This window comes from Idiotropiscis lumnitzeri, chromosome 10 (genome assembly GCF_059441095.1).
Source record: "Idiotropiscis lumnitzeri isolate Australia: NSW breed Sydney's pygmy pipehorse chromosome 10, RoL_Ilum_1.0, whole genome shotgun sequence".
In the NCBI taxonomy this organism is placed as follows: Eukaryota; Metazoa; Chordata; class Actinopteri; order Syngnathiformes; family Syngnathidae; genus Idiotropiscis; species Idiotropiscis lumnitzeri.
The window spans coordinates 735,885-756,413 of record NC_142400.1 but is presented as its reverse complement, the minus strand read 5'-3'; the positions used below and the strand labels follow the sequence as shown (position 1 = coordinate 756,413).

At 47.0% G+C, this 20,529-nt stretch overlaps 3 protein-coding genes across 6 annotated transcripts in view; 2 read left to right on the top strand and 1 right to left on the bottom strand.

Moving 5' to 3' along the window:
* Positions 1-9: 9 nt before the first annotated feature.
* On the bottom strand, positions 10-6,223 carry cyp4t8 (cytochrome P450, family 4, subfamily T, polypeptide 8). 2 transcript variants are annotated; one of them, XM_088307898.1, is made up of 12 exons: positions 5,687-6,220; positions 5,416-5,560; positions 4,972-5,016; positions 4,633-4,760; positions 4,162-4,286; positions 3,924-4,078; positions 3,739-3,845; positions 3,161-3,351; positions 2,956-3,089; positions 2,451-2,515; positions 2,079-2,161; positions 10-1,180 (listed from the first exon to the last, which is right to left on the bottom strand). In XM_088307898.1, the coding sequence occupies exons 1-12, from the start codon at positions 5,879-5,881 to the stop codon at positions 1,009-1,011; spliced, it is 1,545 nt and encodes a 514-aa protein (XP_088164024.1). In that variant the 5' UTR covers positions 5,882-6,220; the 3' UTR covers positions 10-1,008. The 2 variants fall into 2 exon arrangements, with proteins under 2 accessions (XP_088164024.1, XP_088164025.1); XM_088307899.1 differs by lacking the exon at positions 2,079-2,161 and having other exon boundaries at positions 5,687-6,223.
* med18 (mediator of RNA polymerase II transcription, subunit 18 homolog (yeast)) lies at positions 5,203-9,559 on the top strand. Of its 2 annotated transcripts, XM_088307901.1 has the most exons (4): positions 5,203-5,931; positions 7,079-7,213; positions 7,312-7,397; positions 8,461-9,559. In XM_088307901.1, exons 3-4 carry the CDS (start codon positions 7,325-7,327, stop codon positions 9,015-9,017), a joined length of 630 nt encoding a protein of 209 aa, XP_088164027.1. In that variant the 5' UTR covers positions 5,203-5,931; positions 7,079-7,213; positions 7,312-7,324; the 3' UTR covers positions 9,018-9,559. The 2 variants fall into 2 exon arrangements, with proteins under 2 accessions (XP_088164027.1, XP_088164026.1); XM_088307900.1 differs by lacking the exon at positions 5,203-5,931 and having other exon boundaries at positions 6,839-7,213.
* A 748-nt stretch (positions 9,560-10,307) lies between these two features.
* foxo6b (forkhead box O6 b) overlaps positions 10,308-20,529 on the top strand; it is a 46,599-nt gene continuing 36,377 nt past the window's right edge. The window contains exons 1-2 of one of the 2 annotated variants that reach the window (XM_088307894.1): positions 10,308-10,616; positions 10,881-10,924. In XM_088307894.1, coding sequence (XP_088164020.1) covers positions 10,349-10,616; positions 10,881-10,924 — 312 coding nt within the window. In that variant the 5' untranslated portion in view covers positions 10,308-10,348. Of the gene's footprint in view, positions 10,617-10,880; positions 10,925-17,093; positions 18,596-20,529 lie in introns of those variants that run through there. The other variant, XM_088307893.1, reaches the window with a different exon arrangement.

Here is a 20,529-nt window from a genome sequence, read left to right as displayed (position 1 = left end):
TTACAAACATTCACAGGCAAAGCAAAAACTATTTATTCATATTACTGAAAGAACATTCGTTGACAACATTCAAACAAACAAAAGATTTCAAGACATTTAAAAGCCAAGCAAAGAAAGAAAAATGATCTTTCTGAAATACCCCGAAGACCAAAAACTGAAATTGATTTTAAAAATGCTTAAAAGACCTTATGGGAAGAAATAGGTGAAAAGTTAGAAGTAAAAGAATCATTTGTGCTCCATACTAACAAACAAAAGGACGCATTTGTTATTATTATTATTATTATTTTTAAACCAACGACCGAACCAGTAACGGAATTAGTTCCAAAAAGGTCATCCAGCCCTCTCATGTGATATGATGTAGTTTATTGTTTTGTTTTCAACCCTAAATGAAGCCCTATAAACAATAATAATTAATAATTCAAAAAAATTGCTTGAATGGAAAAAAAAAAATGTGTTTGCATTTGATTTCAAGTTATTGGACGGGACTGCAAATTGACATCAGTTGAAAGTTTGCTCAAGCGTACGTGCTCAATTTGAATTTTCCCGAATATAAATTTGTCATTCTTGATCGATGATGTGACTCACAGATTCACTTTACGGACTACAAAACTAACGACGCGTCCCGTATGGAAAGAAACTTCCAAGTCATGTTTGGTAAACATTGACGCCCTGTCGGGTGAACTTTGAACTTACCGGGCCACTCAATAACCACTTTTGGCTCAAATGTAAAATGTTCCGACCGAGTAAATGCACCTTGGCGTTCGTAAGACTGCTTAGAGCGTCACTTTTCACTTTTATTGCAAGCAAACGTCCTCCATGAGCATTTCCAATCAAATATTGTTGACTGCGAAAACAAAAGTGCATTCGAGGTCATGCATTCCTTTTTGTCATTCCTGAAAAAAAAAATGGACATGAAGAGAAATGTTCTCAACCCTCCTCAAAGGACATTGACAAAGAATAAAGGAAATGTGAAAAAACAAATTTTGCAGCGGTCATAAGAGTTTGGAGTCAGGCGTCCAGAGCTTTGATCCTGATGTGGATACCGTCGAGCGAGCGAAGCACCAGTCGAGGAATGATCTTGGGCTTCCTCGTGGGGTCTTCCATCAGCTGGTACCTCATCAGAATCGAAGCCACCATCACTTTCAGCTCGTTCATGGCAAAGTTCTGACCGATGCAGTTCCTACAAGGGAAGGTAAGAACATCCAAGTTCAAATTCCATTTTTTTCAAAATCCTTCAGCCAAGACAATTTGACCTTTCTATATTCTTCAGAATGCACTTTTACGGATCGCTTTTTGACGCTACGGTACCCGTGCCTTCAATTGATCGAAACATAAGAATGAGTTATCACAGTCAAGAAATGCATCATAAAAAAAAAAAAAAAAAACGTATCCTGTACGTCGCTCCCGTGTGCAAGTTGCATTTTGGCGGCAAATTTATTGGACATAAAAAGCGAGACCCAACGACGATAGAGCTCAGATGTCATTTCCAAGTTGGCGTGACACCTCCTTGTACTTTCTTTCGACAGTTGGCAAATACTTTTGGCGCTTTAACGTTACTTCTTTTTTTTTTTTTTTTTAGCATGCAGCATCCGCCACACTGCAGATTTACTATTTCAAGCCACGAAAGGTGCAACAAAAGCGACCCCGATTGTACCTTTGGCCACAAGGTGACGCGGAATTCCACTGAGCTGTTTTAAACTAAAATGAAAAAGTTGAAAATGTAAGGAAGATTTTTTTTTTTTTAATCCAACTAGAATAGGGAAGGTGAATTTCAGGGTGCGGTCCGAGCGGCAATTTGGAGTCAAGAAGATACATCGTCGGCATTCATGGAGGAACAAAGGTACTTTTTTTTTTTTTTTTCTTGTAAATGAATAACGTAACAAATGAAGTGCAATTTTTCCCTCAGCACACGTGACGATCGCTCGCAACACAATCGCTGGATGAAGAGGTTGTTCTTTTGTGTTTGGAAGCTGATCGCTTGTTGATCCCACCAAGAAAATCCGCCCGCTTTTTGTGTTGGCTAAAAAATATCGACGTGGGAAGCCTTTGAAAATTTGCGGCGCATCAAGCAAACTGACCTGGGCCCAGCAGAGAACGGCACGAAAGCGTGCGGCGACCGTGTGGAAATGTTCTCCGGCAGGAAGCGAAGTGGGTCAAACACCTGCGAAGGCAAACTCAAAATGAAAAGTTTAGGAGACATTCGAGAGGCGTGCAAGATGATCTCGCCATTCGGACAATTTTTGTTTGCGAGCGCAACGTTGAGATGCGAGCGCCGGACGGTGGCAGTCCACTCGAAAATGACGCCTCAAACGAAGAATCGAAAGTGACTGAGCTGTCGAGTGACGCTCGCGATCGACTCGCGACTCGTTTTCAGGACTTGGCGAGCATCGCCCGCAACTTGTCAATGACTCTGAAGGAGTTCAAACGTCTTCAGCATCAGCCTTACTCACATTTGGGTTTTCCCACACGGTGGCGTTCCTGTGGAGCGCGTACACGCTCGTCCCGACGAGAGAACCTACAAAAAAAACCAAAAAGTGACATTTTTCATTTCGCCCGAGTCGACTTTTTGTGAAAGGTCCACACGCTGGACTCGTCGCTAGCTAATCGCAGGACACGTGTGGACAAGCAGCCAATCACAAGCACGCTCACGCCCACAGACAATTTCAAGACCTCAGCGAAGCGAACAAAAAGCCAACCGATCAAAAAGCAACGTCACTCGGGAAGCGGCGGCAGCAGCTTTTCGGATATCGTGCAAAGCAGCTGCCCAAAAACTGGAAAAATGGCCAAGTTGCGATCAAATAAGTTCACGTGCTCAGCAAATACAAAAAGCTCTTCAAACGTCACTTTTCACTTCTTTGCTCCCGATAAGATGTCTTGAAATTATTTGCGTCATAATTTGGAACACGTCAATCTTTGCCGTGTTTTTTTTTTTTTGTCAGTTTGGACACCACCAACCTGCCGGCATCGTCCTGCCATCCGCAAACGTGACGGACTTGGTGAGTTTTCTCGCCATTCCGGGCACAGGCGGGAAGAGCCGCAGCGATTCTTTGATGCACATGGCGGTGAAGGGCATTTTGGCCAGATCCTCCCTAGCCAAGACGATCGTCGTTAATCGGCAAACTCGTCACGTCTCAACCGCGCGTCGGTGGAAACGCGTTACCACTCCATGGCGTCCTTGCCGGCCAGCGCTCCAGCGATCTCCTCCCGGCACGCGTTCTGCTCTTGCGGGTGGCAGGCGAGCGTGTGGAGGATGAAGGAGAGGCCGCTGGCGGTGGTGTCGTGGCCTTCGAACATGAACGTGTCCACCTCGGCTCGGATGTCGTCGTCCGAAAGCCCCTGCTGATTCTCATCCTTGACGATGGCGTGCAAAAAGAAATTGAAGCGTGGGAAGAAGGACAAAGTGATGAACAAATCAAAGGTTTTTTTTTTAAAAAGGTTTTCGTGGGGCAACACCGCAATCCCTCTAAAAACCATTAGCTGGCTCATTTTCGATTCTAATCTTCTTAGGCTGGACTAAAATCCACCTCCGGCCTTGCCTTTTTTTATATTTGTCACCCCCCCACCCACCACCCCAGAATCGTGCGTCCGGTCGGGCCGGTCGTAAACCGAAAGCCGCCAGACGGCGACGTGAAAAGCGAACCCGCTCGAGCACATGAAGCCGTTCTAAAAAGTTTCCGCGGTTTTTGTCGCGCTTTTCTGCAACCTCAGGATCATGCGGCTCGACATCTCTCAACTTACTCTCGCCAAGAGGAGAATGTCCAGAAAGTCCAAAATCCTTTTGGTCCGGACCTGCTCCGACGCGGCCTCCTGCTTCAGGGCTTCTTTTCTCTTTCTTATCACCTCCTCTTTGAAAGCAAACCAAACAAAGACAGACGCTGTGACGTGACCAGTCGGACGGCGATGTGGAAGACGGCGCTTTTTACCCGTGTGACTGTGCGCCACCTTGCAGGCTCTCCTGTGCCTGAAGCCGTGCGGGCTGAGGTAGAAGATGAGGTCGTTGTGGTAAGGGAAGGTCCGGAAGCGCAGGTTGATCAAATCGGTGAGCTCGTACACGGATTTGATGTAGTCGTTGGTCCCGCTGAAAGCGCAAAGTCAAGCGTTGAAGTTTCTGCGCTGGCCGCAAAGGCGACGGGCGGACCGGCGCCGCCGGCGCAGGCTGACCTCTCGGTCTGACAGTTGCTGTTGTAGCTGAACGCGCACTTCATGATGGTGTCCAGCGTCATCAGGCTCACGTGTCGGAACACCTCGAAGGACTCGCCGCTGCGTGAATAACGCTCCCATTTGTCCTAGCCGGTCCACACGTCACATTCAGATCAGGTCTTACGCTTTTCTCGGTGAAAAGACTTTACATGGAATACGGAGTTGTGATTGGACCGCAACCCAAGCTTGTCTCATCATTCTTACAAAGTGTGACAAGGCCATTCGATACAACAAAGTGCTACTTTCCGAATTGGAGCTGCTCTCATCGCGTCAACATAGTTCAATGGCACAAAACTGGCACAAGGGGGCGCCAACGGAGCTTCGGCAACATCTTGCAGGTTAGTTTGATTTTGGGCGACAATTTCCAAGCAATTTTGGTTTGATTTGTATTTTGCATTTGGGTCTGTTCTGTGAACGAAAATAAGAACTCACCAACATGATTTTAGCGGACTCTGACATCAATTTTATGTGCGGTTTCAGAACGTTGTAATGGAAACCCGGCGTCAGGAGCCTTCTGTGGCGGAACCATTTCTGACCGTGCGACACCAGCAAGCCGTCACCTGCCGATGGAATGTGAGATATCGACAGATGGATGCTAGCGAGCACATTCTTCTTCTCAGTATGACCACCATGCGCGTTCATAAAACAAGGAAAACATTTTTGCCTGCGGAGAAGTTTTGTTTTTTCTTGTTGAGCCTCGTTATCAAATTGGATACTCTATAATTACTTTTTCCATGTCGAGCAGCAAGGGGGAAAAAAAGTTTGTCTTACCAATCCAGCTCTTGATGAATTTATAGGCATAATCATCTTTTGGCTCTGTAAGATAAATAAGAAATCAAAAAGAGATTTAAGAGCACACACTTCTTCGGCCAACTTAATCCACATCTATTATCATATTATAAAGCCACGAAAGAAAGCAAAAACTATCCACAAATGTAATACAACATGCTAATGTTCATCGAAAACCTTTTTTTCCTTTCAGCATTAAACGATTCTCTTCGTCTCTCTTAATGAATTTGGGTTAAGACAACATCATCTTTTTGTGGGTAATTCAACTAAATTACTCGTATTACAATCTAATAGACCAAATATTACAATTTCGGTTTTAAATGGAGGCTGGGCGGTGCTTCTGATGGTGTTCAAGGCCAGCAAAGAAAGTCCTGCATTCAGACGTCCACTCTTTGTGAGTGGAAACTAAAAAAATAGATTGTGCACCTGTTGACGTCAGGATGCTTTTCACATAATCTGGATGGTGGATGTTCATGTAACAGACACAAGGACCAAACCACAGAGGGAAGGCGTAAGGGTGCTGCTCCCCCCATTTAACCATCTGGTCCAAGTCCGTCCCGTCTTGTTTGAACTGGAATTGAACAAGGAAAAGGGAGACCAGCCTGAACAACAAGTGCCGTGCACGCAAACGCAAACGCAAACGCATTTCAGTTGCACGCGACATCAACGCTCGCGTTTTTTTTCTTGGGTTTCTTACCTGCAGGACATGCCCAAAGAACCAATGCCCGGGTGGCCCCGTGAACGCCTCAAAGTTCCGCAAGGCATCCCTCCTCTGAATCAGGAGCGCGACCAGTTTGTAGACGACGGCGACCAAGCAGAGCAGCGTGAGCGAGTGCTGCAGAAAGCCGAACCAGGATGGCGGCTGAAACCCGAGAGACTCGCTGAGCGACATGTTTGCAAGGGCGAGCGCTGCGGGAGGACAAGAAAGAAAATGGACACAAGGTTGACCAACTCACTAACGCGCGCAGCTTTTTTTCTATAACTAACTTGCGCAGTTCAATTCGCTGGCGAGTCGACGTGACGCAACGCTGCTCAGACCGCGATGGGCGGGGGTTGAGCACATATCAATTATTTACTTGCAAACTCGTTGCTCGCTAAACTTGAAGTCACGTGAATGGCTGTTACGTTTGTGTCGCATTGTACTGAGATGTGACGTTGACTAATAAAGTGTTATAAAATGGAAATCACGCCCTATTCCAAACGTATCTGATTGCAGGTCGCAGATCGCGTCAGGTCACGCCCCCCGCCTTCCCGATTCAATAACTCCTTGCGTTACCTAACTTCTTCCTCTAGGTGGCAGCAGTGCGTCACGGTTGCACAACTGTTCACGTGAGCAAAAAAAAATAAAATAAAAAAAGGGTATGCACTAAGGAAATAGTCAATGTAATGAGCAAAATGAGGAAAGTGAAAGCAACTTTGTCAAAGTAAAACCAGATACGATCATTCTAAACAAAAACGTTATCGTTGAAGTAATTAGTTGCATCCAAAAAAGCTAAATATGACGTTGAGAAAATAGAAATAATTGTGAAGCATAACAAAATATGTTTACATCAAAGGAATAAACTGGGAACAAATGCAAGTGGAAGATTGGAATAATCCCAAAAAATGTCATCAGATATCATTTCTTTATATTTAATTGAATACATGTGTATTTTTTGAACGCACGTTTTAGATTGTAAGCCAAAGCAGTAATAATTGCACACCATTGGGTGGTTGTAATACAAACTCCAAAAAGAGTCGAAAAATAAGCGTTACTTGATGTTTTAGCATCTCTGACAAACTGGGAGACTCGAGATGAAATAATGTCCTTGGTAGTTTGGTCCACAGTCCTTACCGCTAGGTGGCAGAAATGCACCCATTTGTTGTTAAACAATCCCCACATAATTACACGAAGAAGAACAGCAAAGTAGCACACAGCACAAGTTTTTGCCAGTTAGCTAGCTTGCTAGCTAGTTAGCGGCGTTATATTATTGGGTGGTTTTCTTAACTAAACCCGTTAATGTTGTTCTGGCGCCTTCAAATCGCAACATTTTTTACGAAAGATAAACATATTTAGCGCGGATTAGCTAACTCTGACATTCCTCGATAGCTAACAAAGCTACATACGCCCGTGAGGCCTACTGCATCCTCGGTGTTTCCTGCGGGGGCTAAACCGAGCCTCATCGACAGACAGCGGCCGTCTTTGCCTGTGACCTTTGGCAGCAGGATCTTCTGAAAACCAAAGGTGACCCATTGAACCGCCCCAGTTTTGCCTGCTTGTATCGTTGGAAATGTTCAATTATATTGTGGAGATTAAATGTTAGCCGTTGCTGTGGTTGACAGTTGCTGAAGAAAGATGGAGGCTCCTCCAGTCACGGTGATGCCCGTCACCGGCGGCACCATCAACATGATGGAGTATCTTTTACAAGGTCAGTTTCATTCACAGGCAAAGGAAATAATTACAAGTAGGAACGTAATGTATGCAAAATGCGCCATGGAGACCATAAATACACTCAGTAATGGGTCACCCTTCGCTTTGAGCAGTAAACACAACGTTGCACACATTACAGGGAGCACAAATAGCTTCGAATGCCTTCCAAATGGGGGAGAAAACCACAAGCTGACCACGATACACCAATTGTGGGAGTAGTATGAGCCTTTATTTCAGTTTTGGCTTTACCATTGAAAGGTTGTTTATAATTTTCACTTGAGATGTTTGCAAACTCATAATGTATAAAGCATTGTGGACAAAGTGAAGCCAGTAACAAACAACATTTGAACTCAGAAGGTCAATTCTATGTATGAAGCACTTTCCACAAAGATAACTCACAAGGTGCTTTATTTAGTGTAGTTCAAATAAACAAACAATGGAGGCTGTGCTGAGCTCAAATTGACGTGCCTTCCACAATTTGGAAGCCTGCAATGCTATGTCGACTTTCTTTTTTTCATTTTGTGTGAGCGACAGCAAAAAGCAGCCAGCAGTGACCCAACAGGACAATAACACAACCCCACATCTGTGCTCCGGAAGTAAAAAAAAAAAAAGTTACTTCAGTATACAAGTGTGATCATTTTCTTCTCATCTTTACTTAAATATTTTAACATTTGAAGCATTATACATGAAAAATAAATAGCATCCAATTATCTTTTTAAAAAGAGTTCATCAGCGTTACTACAAAGTGTGTGTGTTGGGGGAATCTTGTTACAGGTTGCAATGTCCAATTGTGGCCAGCAGAGTCCGGCGTTGGCTGCCTTACAAGATGTTCAGATTCTAAAAGCGAAGAGCACTGCCGAACGTTATCAGCAATACTATTTGTGTGTTTTACGGATAAAATGAAATCAAATCCGAGACAAATTCAAAGGTCGCCGTCACACGCATTTCCGCCACATTTGATCGAGCGAGTGCGCTCGCAGCCGATCGACGTGCAATTGATCGCGATCGCTATCCCTCGGCCAGCCCTTTCTCACCGCACCACGTTGTGTATATGACTTCAGGAAGTGTGTTGGACCAGGCCCTGGAAAGCCTTTTGCATCGCCTGCGAGGCCTTTGCGACAACATGGAACCGTCCACCTTCACGGACCACGAGCTGGTTTATCTGCTGAAAGGCCAACAAGGTAACCCTTTCATCCTGCGTGCTCGCCGCTCGCTGTCCCAGCCCGCCGCCCCGTGGCACCTGCGCTACCTGGGCCAGCCGGAGGTGGGCGACAAGAGCCGCCACACGTTGGTGCGCAACTGCGTGGACGCGGCCGCCTCGCACAGCTTGCCCGAGTTCCTCAACGAGATGGGCTTCCGCATGGACCACGAGTTTGTGGCCAACGGGCACATTTTCCGCAAAGGTGCCATGAAAGTGGTGGTGAGCAAGCTGTCTCGAATCCTGGTCCCGGGCAACACGGACAACACGGAGCGGCTCTCGCTCTCGTACTTGGTGGAGCTGAGCGTGTTGGCGCCCGCTGGCCAGGACACCGTTTCGGAGGACATGCGCAGTTTTGCCGAACAACTCAAACCTTTGGTTCACCTGGAGAAGATTGACCCCAGCAAACAGCGACATTGAAAGACCTCCCCAGTCTTCACGGACATATTCCATCTCGCGTTTATTTTCCACACGTTCCATGAAATGAAGTACGCCTCAGGGTTGACGAAACAGTTTGTTGTCTTTTGTTTTATTTAGGGAGCGCTTGACTACAAATGATGGATGGTTTGCTGCAATTTTACTCAAGCGGCTCTGCACCCAAAAGCCATCCATCATCTCGCTAAGCAGTTCTCTGTAACAATTTCGAGATGACGCTCTTTTGGCGGCCATTTTCAGCAAGTTACAGCTCACGAAACGCCACCAAACAAGAGCTCGACTCGTTGCAAAATGTCCCAGAAGTTTATTGTACCATCCAACAAAAGAACTTTATATTGTTCTGCCTGTTCCTATTCATTGCTGGCAAAGATGGACAAATTGAGTTGAAGAAGAAATGGACGCAACTTGTTGCAGACAAAAAAATCTGCGAACAGAAATACATGAAATGAGCAACATCTCTGAAGAGCCTGATATATTTTCTTAACTGTTTCCCATTGATACTGAACTATAAAACCGTTCCAGATGCATGTGGCCTCGTTTTGTTCGGTCAGATTTGCCTTTCAAAAATGGTGACGTCATAGTGCCAAACGAAGGCGTGGGAACCAAATGCACGAGCAATATTGAAGCATATTGACACGTTTACTTCAGCTCCTTTTTTTGGGTGGAGTGATGCACACCCCTCTTCATACACTAGGGGTCACTGTTGCTCCTCAATGCCGCTCGCCTCCTAATTGCTCTGCTTGACTCACCATCACAGATCATCTACAGGAGGTTTGGTTGCCATGGAAATAATTAGCTGCGAGATCTGCACTTTACCTCCCCAACACACACACGCACACGGGCAGACTCTAATTAGCTTTCTCAATTGCTTAATGATACATAGACCTGTGAAAGGCTTTCTTTCTTCCCCTCAACAAAAGCATTGATTTTTCCCTCCCCTCTCCGGGCCGCTCATTTCTCCTGTTAACCCATTAGTGGCTCTTTCATGGCAACTTGAGCTCGCGCGATTACAAATGAAAGCTCCGCATCTGCCTCAGGTTCTTTCCCACTTCACGCCGTGCTCCAAATTGGCCTCTCCGCCAGTGTGTCAACATTATGGCCAATCTGCAGCGCGGCGGCGACTTGAAGTAACTAATGCACGTCCTGTCAGTTGACATCATAATAAATCGGCCAATAAGACATGAGTGCCTCGAATAATGTCCGTCCAGGAAGATGCATTTGCCGTGGAAAGGGAGCGAGCGCCTTCGCGTGTCAGGAGGGAGCACTCGGGCCCGACGTCTGTCCTTACGAGTTGACCGAGCTGCAAATCACAGGTGATGAGGGCAAAGTCGCTGAGGTGGAAACGTGGGACGGTGCGCGCGCACGTGCACGCTCGCACGCACGCACGCACGTTTCGCTTTCAACATGTTGCTGTTTGCCATCGCAGGGCGCCAAATGAGCACGTTCGTTGCAATCTAACGAGATGCAATGCAAGAACTTCCAACTGCATCTCACTGAGCCTGAGGTGTTCACCTTGTGAAGAAGAAAAAAAGTCTCACTTCCACACTCCTGCAAACTTGGCCATGAAAATAGGCGAACAGGCTCGTAAGTTGATCTACTGATTAGGAATTAATTTAATGCAGATACGCAATTTCACTGTGTTTCTAATTGAATTGTCTTTTTAAAAAATATACATTTATTAATTAGCGACATGTTTGTCTTTCTTTGTGATGACGGCCATAGAAGCTCCAATTATTGCTTAAAGGGTTGAAAACCGGCCCGCTGGCGCCGAGCAATGTCATGAAATACCTGAATTGTTTTTCCTGAACAAATGCGAACTAACATCAACACGATCTGTTATTCCACTAGGTTGCAGCATTGCACTGCACGTACCTGGCAGGATTCTTCACCGGGTGAGTTTTGCTTTCTTTCTTTTTAATGCGACTGAAATGTGCTTGGACAACTCGGCCACTAGTTTTGCTGTGCTGCAAAATGTGAACCGCGTTGAAGATGGAAGTGAGCTCCACATTCTGTTCTGGTTCCACTTCCAATCGTTGTGGCACGCCCGTTTTTTTTTGTGTGTGGAGCGTCCAAACCTGATGAGGGTCACACATTTTTCCTTTAATTCCGCGTTGTCAGTTGCTTGCCGTTGTCGCCATCTCTCGCCCTCCGATTATGGTCCAATTCAATGTGACTTGAAATATCACTTTGAAGGGTTTTTATCATTTTGAGCCTGGAACAAAAACCTCGATGCAGAATTTATAATGAGTGAGCGTTTGAAATGAGAACAACTTGGAAGTCGACTGTAGCGGGCGGTCAAGGCGGTTTTCTGCCGCCCTAACATAACCACAAATCAAGAAATCATGAGCGTGTTTATGAAAAGAGTTTTTATCCAATCAGAATTCAGCTAGCTTGTGTTGCCGCGCATATTTTATCGTCCGCCTTCAGACTCACCCGTGCTGGCGTTTGTGCTGTGTGAGTGAATTGCTCGTCGAGTTGATGGACAGTTGCGATAGCCAATCGGATCACAAATTGGTGACAGCGGCGCCTTCTCGCATGTTGAAGATGACGAAGGCGTCTGGTGATTCGATGCTCTCTCGTGAGAGGGCACACCTTTGCGGAATCAACCAATCCACACCAGACGGTCTTACCTGGCGAGCGTTTGAAAATTGAAAATAGATTCTTGCCTTTTAAATCCACAAGGAGGAGGACAAAGAGAGGATTTGATTTCCGTTATACTTGCGAGGCGAATGTTGAAGGAGAAGCTCGCTGTCGTGAGCCGAGGCCGTCCGACACTCACTGGCGCCTAAGTGTGCGTCTGCAAATGATTTCGCGGTGGATATTTATTCAAGTCGGACAACTTCCCCGAAGGCCGACGTGTGAAATGCACGACCCGCCGCGTCGCGGACACGAATGGCGTCTCATCCGCCAACGGCGAATTGGAACTCGAGCTTTCGGACGTCTGTTTCTTTTAGCATCGCTTGCTAATGATGTGGCGGCTGAGCGCGTCGGCTGCGTCAAGATGATGGCCAGATGATTCCACATCATCTGGATGTTTCCCAGCAAGCCGAGAGACCGAAGCGCGATCTTTCAGCTCGGCCTGAATTATGCATTAAAGAGGCAGATGCCTCCTTGCCGAAGGCTTTCCGTGTCCGGCGTGGCTCCTCTCCGCTTTCCTGGCTTTCTTCCACTTTATCTTGCGTTTAGCACCGTGCTCTTTGGTGACGAGCCGCTCTCCCACTCCCACTCCCACTCCCGCCGCGCCGCACCTCCACTCCGCCCCGCCCGGAGAACGCGGGCCTTGCCGGGCTAATCAGTGTCTTGGCATCGGGCCTCGTCGGCGATTGTGGACGGAGCCAAGCGCTGACATGCCCAAGTGAGGCCTTCACCTCCCCGCCCGAGGCGATGGGCGCGCCGCCGTGCTTTATTGCGAGGAAGTCCGACTCGCTGCACGCCACAATATTGTATGAGGATTGCTCATCTTTGGCTGTTGAAGTATTTTGCCGTGGAGATGTTGCTGTTGTCGTTATGTCTTGAAAATGGTCTCAACTAGAGAGACAATCCAGTTTAGCTGACATTAGAACCATCTGGCCAGGGGGTGTTTGTAACCAGTGTTGCCAATGGTGTGTGTGTGTGTGTGTGTGTGTGTGTGTGTGTGTGTGTGTGTGCCATTTTATTGCATACATAAATTGATGTTGATTGTTGATGATGCGTTTCCAAGTTTTACTTTTGTGGACCCCCGACGATCGCCTCGAACAACAACCGAAGAATCAAAATCTAGCTCCGCCCCTTTTATTTAGAACACGTTTGCATTTTGTTTTCATCTCAACATGAGTTGCATTGGTTTTTTTTTTGAGGAAGTTGACCAAAGTAAACGATGCGCGTTCAAGTTTGCAGTGAGATGAAACCAACAAAATGTCAACATCCAATCAAAGTTAGCGAACATTTCACCAGCTCATTATGCGAATCCATATCTCCTATCTGTTCAATTTGGAATCTTTCTCCAATGATTCTGGCTTGGATGGCACTGAGCGGGTTTGGGATTAACTCCTTTTTTTTTTTTTGTTCCTTAGGCATTTACCTATTAAATCTAATTAATTGGCGAAGGCAGATAGTGATAATTAATCACATTTTGTTAGAGCTAAGAAACAGAGGAGAAGAGTCATTACCTGCGTGTGCCTTTTTTTTTTCTTTCCATTTCACCACGGTCTTAATTAAAACTCTTGGCAGCCATTGTCTTTGTCGTCTCCGAGGCGAAATATGCCAAGTTGGCAGCGCGCGGGACAAGACGCCACGTCGAAGGCAGGATCGTGCTCGGGGCAGGAAGTCTTTAAGTCAGGCGGCGTGGGGCCAACGCCGCCGGGGGGGGGGGCCTGAAATCCAGCTTCACCTTCGAAGCAACGTCTCCAACCGTTGGCTGGGATTGGATGGGAGCCGTCTCCTTCCTGTGTCATTGCGGGCCCAAATGCTTGTTAGAGAAGTGTGGCTTGTGTGCTGGGAAAGGCACAAACCGCCATGGGGGGAAAAAAAGGAGGGGGGGGGGGGTCCTTGGCTTCTAGACATGCATCAAACTCCCCAGAGTGTTCTTGTGGCTTCTTCGGTGTCCTTTTATTGCAATCCCAGTGGGAAGGTTTGCAGATATTACACAACATGGCGAGGCTGTGAGAGGCCGCTGAAGTCAAAGAAACCAGGGTGGGCTTTACTTTTTTTTTTTCGGGGCAATGTCCCAAAATAATTCCAGGGTGCTAATTGACAGGCACAAAAGCCTCGGCGGGTTGATGCCGCTTCCTCGCTTGCGGCCGAGTGAGGTGATTACTGTTGCGAGGAATGCGCTGTTCCAGGATGGGTCGCATGAAGCCAAGCCAGCGTGGCTGTGGAATGTCAAAAATGGGGACAATGTCGTTCAAAAAAAAACTCTCAGGACTTTGCTCATCTCGGTTGCGGCCTCCATTTCTTGACTCCGCCCAGATTTTTGGCGGTTGTCACTCATTCTTACCTGACAACTCGATCCATTTGGCGCTGCCGAGCTTGAAGTTGTCGCTTGAGCGTTCTGGCTCAAGTGTTCTGCGTGCCATGAGCCACTTTGGGCCACTTTCAAGTGCACGCTTTGCATGCAGAAGGGCACATTGGCGCACGCGCAACCACGGTTGCGATGCGGCCGCGGTTGCGCTGTTGAGGCATGGTCGCGGCCGCCCTCATCCTCACGCACGATGCGACGCGACCACTCAGGCCTCGGCCTTGTGGTCGCAGGTTCGAGTCCCGATGACGCGAGCGAGAGACCGAGGCCCCACCATGTTGTCGGAGGTCCGTTCCATCGACACGAAAACGCCATGTCGGTCGGTGCCAAGCCAGCGGGTGGCGCTATAACCGAACCTTATCCAACCTAACCGTCATTTTGCGTTTTACGCTAACGTGATTGCGTAAAAAGTAAATCGGTGCAAATTCGTATCGCCGCGAGTTGGGGCGATTCGCTCAAGTTTCCCCCCCCCTCGTAATAGCTTGACTTTATTCTTTGGTACGTTTGAAATCACATCACATGGCGACTTTTTTCTCTTAACTTTACAAAATACAAGAACAGCAAAAAAAAAGAGCATTGAAACTCCCACTCGTTCGTTTTGCGCTCACATTCAAATTCTTCCGGGACGTACACATCGCCGCCGTAAATCACAACAACTGTAAAGGTGTCCGACAGATTCACGCCGACATTCGCCTCGGCGCGTCCGATGTGCAAGATGACTTTGAGCAAACTAAAGTTGAATTCAGTGAAAAGCAAGCGAGCTTGCGCAGGGCATGTTGTTGACGAGGTGTTCCTAATATTGTGGCGTCTGCGTGTGTGAAAGCGGGTCTGGCTGTAAAGTTCATGAATTAGTAATCAGCTTCCCTGCAGCAACAGAACAGGTGTGAGTGTGCGTGAAATGCGTGGTAGACTGCAAAATAGGCCCGGCCAATCTTTCTGGCTGATTAAAGGAAAAAAAAAAAAAAAAAAGCGAGCAGCTTTTGGCCCACCAATTCCGATTCAAGTTTTCGATTTCGACAATCTTTATTGAGCCAAAACGCACAAAGAAAAATGTCAAAATATGAAGAGATCTCCTGTCATCGAAGAAAATCTTTGATGACAGAGAAATTATTTTCAGAGCACTTTCTCCCAAATTTCCATTTGCAAAAAAAAAGTGTGCCACCGCCAATCGTTTTATGTACTTGTTTTATTATTTTTATGCTCTAAACTTGACAAATGTATTCAAGTCACACTACACCTTTTTTTTCTTTTAACTTTGACTCTTTGGCATTCGGACTCGATTCCGCTGACACGACTTTGGGCTTGCATCGACACGGCAAAGATTTTTTTTTTCTTCTTTTTGGGGGGGGGCTTTCCCGTCTTCTGCTAAGCGTGGCGTCATATCGCAATTTATTTTGTGTCGGTTCAACTTTATTCGGTCAAATGACAAATATCATCACTTTTTCTTGTAACTTTACCATTTTGTTCTTGGCATTTGCCGATTTAATTTTCATACTCTTATTGCTTTTAATGTTTAGTCTGTTTCTTTGCAGCATTGCTACATATCGCAACTGTCCAACTTTATTCAAACTTTCAAAACTTACCGGATATATTTTTCAAGTTTATTCCCACACATTCCAACTTTCTGCTTGAAATGTTCTCCTGACGAACTTTTCTAACGTGACTTTCTGATCGGAACAACATTGTACAAGTCAATCGTCAGCACGTTCTAACGTTCCGTGCTATCTTGACGACTACCACCGTTGCCGAACAATTTTTAATCTAGCGTCCTTCCGATTTATTTTCTCCAAACTATTCACGTAAAATTCTGACTTTCCTCTTGCATCACGATATTTTTTTTTCCATGAGGCTTCGCAATTTTTTTCTTCATATGATTTATCTCCGCTCATTTCCGACTTCATTCCGGCCATCCTCATGACCTTGACTTTACTCTCGTTACGTTATAAAATTCTTCTGCTATTCCCTTTGCATCATGACTACCCTGTAGCGATGTTGGATACCACTTTTAGGATTCACTGTTGCAAACTCACCGATTCTGCGTATGGACACCACGAGAACCTAACGTTTAAAATTCGGCACAGTTTGATCATTTTAAACAAAGACAATGAACTATTTTTTCTGTCTGACGCACATTATGACTCACTGATGTGTCAAACCGCCACAGTGTTGGGCCACCTACTGGTGAGGAGGAGGAACTTCGTGTCAAAAGATATTTATTCATTGATTTCTCTTCATCCCGATATGGATCCCATATTTCGCTATTTGCTCGTCGCTATACGCTTGTTGCGTTATTCTTATATTTGTCAAATAACGGACTTTACTTTCACTATGCCTCATAAGATTTATACTGAGTACCTTCAAGACATTCTAATCTTTGTTTTTTATTTTCAGTCCATGGTGACTTTATTCTCGTAATAGCTAAAGTCAAATCAGTTGATAGATTTTGTTTTTTTTTATTTTTATTCCTCCGAGATTGGTTCCTTCATTGTGCCCCCCCCTCAAAAAAAAAAAAGAACGGTCTGTGGCAGGAGGCTGCCGTGCAGGGTGTCTAATGATGGCATTGGGGGGAGTGGGAAAGCCCCTCAGTCAACCGTGCAGGCGGCATCTCGCCTCTCGCCTCTCGCACACGTCCACAACATCGCCAGTGGATTTCTCATCAAGCGTTTGATTTCCTCACCCGGGCGGGCGTGTGTCGTGGACATTTAATTTGGTTAAAGACCCCATTTCACCTCACTTCCTCCGGATTAAAAATCTAGGGTTACCTAATCTCCCTTAATCTGAGCTAAATCTGTCTAATCGCCACAGAAAATTACACTCACTTGGGTATAGCCGCCAAATAATCAGTTGAGGTGAAACCTGCGCGCTCTCCTGTCCCCCGTGGAGGACATTTGGACGCTGCGTGCACGCGCAGCCTGCCTGGACACGCGCTTGCAGTCACGCACATGGCGCAAATCCCCTCACAGCATTGTAGTATTTCCCTCCATTTGCTCGTGCATGCTTGAGTGCAATTGTGCACAAATTCCACCTCGCGTCTCTCTCTCTCTCTCTCCCTAAATCACGGCTGGGCGTGGAATCTGGCACACACAAAGCGACGTTGCGCCAGAACGAACACGCACTCACCAGGCTGCTTTTTTTTTTTTGATTGAAGGATTGTGGAGTCTCAAATTGAAGGAGGAGAGAGAGAGAGTGGCAAGGAAGGAGGGGAGAGTCGGGGGTCTCAATGCGATCACGATGGGGAGCGTATTGATTTGCTGAGCGCACTCCACAATTGGCAGCATCTCTCGCCTCGCACTCCACGGCCACGACGCGCGCGTCACATCGTCGATCGCCTTCATTCGCGGAGGACACGCGTGTCATCTGAGCAAGAGGACAGCAATTCATTGACATTTTTTCTTGGTCTTTCAAAATTCGAGCCGACAAGAGGACGCCTGCTTCTTTTTTTTTTTTTTTCTTTCTTCCGTTGCTGCTGCTTGCGTATCCGCCGCTTCGTCACGTCACGCCTCTTTATTCGAATCGCAGACACTTGTGCGCCCGCCGACTTGCTTGATCGGAAAGATTGAATAATTCACGCTACAATCACGCCTCGGCGCCCCTTCCTCCCCCCGGGTGACCCTTTCCTGCCTTCCCGGTGTCTCCTCGGTGGATTTATCGACTGTTAAAGCTGCGCACGCATCTCGAATATCATCTGTTGCTGCCGCCGCCACCGTTACCGTTACCGGAGAAGAATCAATCCCGGCATCTTCGATGTGATGATCAAAAAGGAGGTTTTGGGTTAAAAATGGACGGAAAGGTGTTGTTACTTTTATTGCTGCTGCTGTCCTTACACGCGATGCTGTGATACCGATTCGATTCATCATGATCCGTCTCTGCCACCGCCCCCCCCTCCGTCATTGATCCACGCCGTAAGTTTAATAGCCGCGTGAGCATTTCGGCGTAAAGTGATCCGGCGAGACACGCGCGGTGCGGAGGAAAAAACCCACCTCCCTCTCCCCCAAAAATAACGTGGATGTATCGCTCACCCCACGCCACGCCAGCCCCGCAGCTTTGATTTCTCCCACTTTGCACGCAAATGTTGATGATGGAGGACGACGAACTGGACGCTCATCAGGTTGATTCGGATTTCGAACCGCAAAGCCGACCTCGCTCGTGCACCTGGCCGCTGCCCTGCCCGGAGGATTTCCCCGAGGTCAGCGGGGGGCTCCCGCTGGCCGGAATCAAGGTGGAGCCGGAGGACGTGCCGGCGTGCCGAGCCGGGCCGCTGGCGGGCGGCGCGCCGGGCGAGCTCAAGCATCCGGCCGGCGCTCCGGCACCGGCGCCGCCCGGTGCCGGAGCCGCTGCCGGCGTCGGGGCCACGCACCCGTGCCTGGACGCCGGCGGTCCGCTGCGCAAAGCCAAGTCATCGCGGCGGAACGCGTGGGGGAACCAGTCGTACGCGGACCTCATCACCCGCGCCATCGAGAGCACTCCGGACAAGAGGCTGACGTTGTCGCAAATCTACGACTGGATGGTCCGCTACGTGCCCTATTTCAAGGATAAAGGCGACAGCAACAGCTCGGCCGGATGGAAGGTAAGCCGCCACGCCACGCCACGCACGAATGGAGTGTTTGCACACACACACACACACACACGCACGTTTCACCGAGCCTTTGTTAGGCTTCCACCGCGCAAGCAACGTGAGGCGAGAGGCGTGCGCGCAGCTCACGCGTGGACGATGCCGCGCGAGAGCTCGTCTCGGTTCATTCAGGCCGCCAATCATTCGAATAGATCATCGAACGCTGATTGACTTGACACTGGAGAGTCGCCACTTGCAGCGTGCGCGTAACGATCCCGGCAGCTGCCAGTCGCGCGTGAAACATCCGCTTTGATAAGGCCTGCATGCCTGCCTGCCCATCGCGTCAAGTACCAAAAGTCAATTAGTGCGCCTTAACTCATTTGTCAGGAGTGTGCATTTCACATTTTGGAATTAAGGGCCTCCGCTGAAAATAATTAAATAATTTCTAAAGGAAGTTTTGATGTTGATGGAGGTGCATCTAGAGTCACTCTGCGTTTTTAGTCGCTTCACTTCTAAGTGAATTTAGTTTGAAAGATGAGGACAGCACGGCCTCACGACCCCAACAACACCTATGAGCTTTGAATGAGTTTTGAGAGCACTTTTGTCCCCTGACGTAAAATCGGCATAATTAAAGCAACTTTCAGCACAGAAAATGTGTCAAAGGTTGCTAAATTCAAGTGCTAAGGTTGCCAAAATGATTGCGATATTTCGATACTTTTAAGGATACAATCAAGCACATGAAAACATTTTCAGGGCAGGTGCAGCTCAAGCCACCCATCACCCATTTTTTTTGTTTTATGCTGACAACAAATCAACACCGTCAATCAAACAACTGTAAACACGCGAATGGGGGAAATCCATAGTTGCAATAAAAAGTCTACACACCCCTGTTCAAGTGGCTGATTTTGGCGGCATACAAAACTGAGATCAAGAAAAAGGACAACTTTCCCCCAACAATTTGTTCACTTCTAACTTGCACAATTTTGGAACAACATGGGAGGGGAAGTTAAATAAAAAAAACCCATCATATTCAAATTCATTAACTGGGGCTCAGAACACACTTGCCATCATTTAAAATGTCTGTGATGAAATGAAAGGGGCGGGGTCACATGTGCCATTGTCCCAAAAGCTCAAAGAAATGGCCCTCCAATATCAAAATACTTTGGGTGGAATTAGTGTTTTTGTTCTCAAATATATGGATGGAAAAAAACACAAGGACCCTTTTCCATTCAGATCAAATGGGCAGGTGCTTGAGCACCACCTGGAGTGGAGGCGTGCACGTGCCTGGGTGCAATACTTCCTATTTTTGGCCTCTTTGAATGAAGTCTTGATGCCTTCATCCAATACGGTTTCAATTAGGGCTGAACAATTTCAGGAGAAAACAATCCTATTGCGATATTTCTGACAGATCTTGCGATTTTCTTGACAATGTTGAGTGATATTTACAAACAGGACAGAAAATGCCATTATAGCATTAAAAACAATAATAACAATGCAAGTAGAGGTTTCGCGAGAGCTGCCGTCGTCTTATTTTGTTTCTCCATATGAGTTGATCGCAATACGACATTTCTGTTCATCGCTGTCGGCTCTCCGCCCTAACGCGTTTCTCGCCCGTCAACTGCACACCTAAACACTAATTTTGCATCTTTCATGACGCCGTATTTCGCTTTAGCGATTAGCACGCTTAGCGACTCCTCGTTCGCCTTCTTGTTTAAAACGCTACTTGTTAGTCGGGTCGTTTATTTGTCACCACGGAGGAGATGGAGGAGGAGATCCGCATCACGCAGCTCGTTGCTGCCGCTGTGGACGGACTCGCATTTCGTACAAATAAAGTCCGTAGTGCCGCGGTGCAAGATAGCTTAGCGCCTATCGTTCAAGCAGCGGCGAAAGCGAGAGCCCTCTAAAAAAAAAAAAAGACAAAAAAACGCAGCTTTGACGCTCTCAGACAA

Excerpts from the sequence above, each read along its gene's own strand:
- med18 (XM_088307901.1), top strand. The coding sequence starts at position 7,325 with ATGGAGGCTCCTCCAGTCACGGTGATGCCCGTCACCGGCGGCACCATC. Across the intron at positions 7,398-8,460 it reads GATGGAGTATCTTTTACAAG|GAAGTGTGTTGGACCAGGCC; the intron begins GTCAGTTTCATT and ends ATATGACTTCAG.
- cyp4t8 (XM_088307898.1), bottom strand. The coding sequence starts at position 5,881 with ATGTCGCTCAGCGAGTCTCTCGGGTTTCAGCCGCCATCCTGGTTCGGC. Across the intron at positions 5,561-5,686 it reads TCTTTGGGCATGTCCTGCAG|TTCAAACAAGACGGGACGGA; the intron begins GTAAGAAACCCA and ends GTTCAATTCCAG. Across the intron at positions 3,846-3,923 it reads GGTGGCGCACAGTCACACGG|AGGAGGTGATAAGAAAGAGA; the intron begins GTAAAAAGCGCC and ends TTGCTTTCAAAG.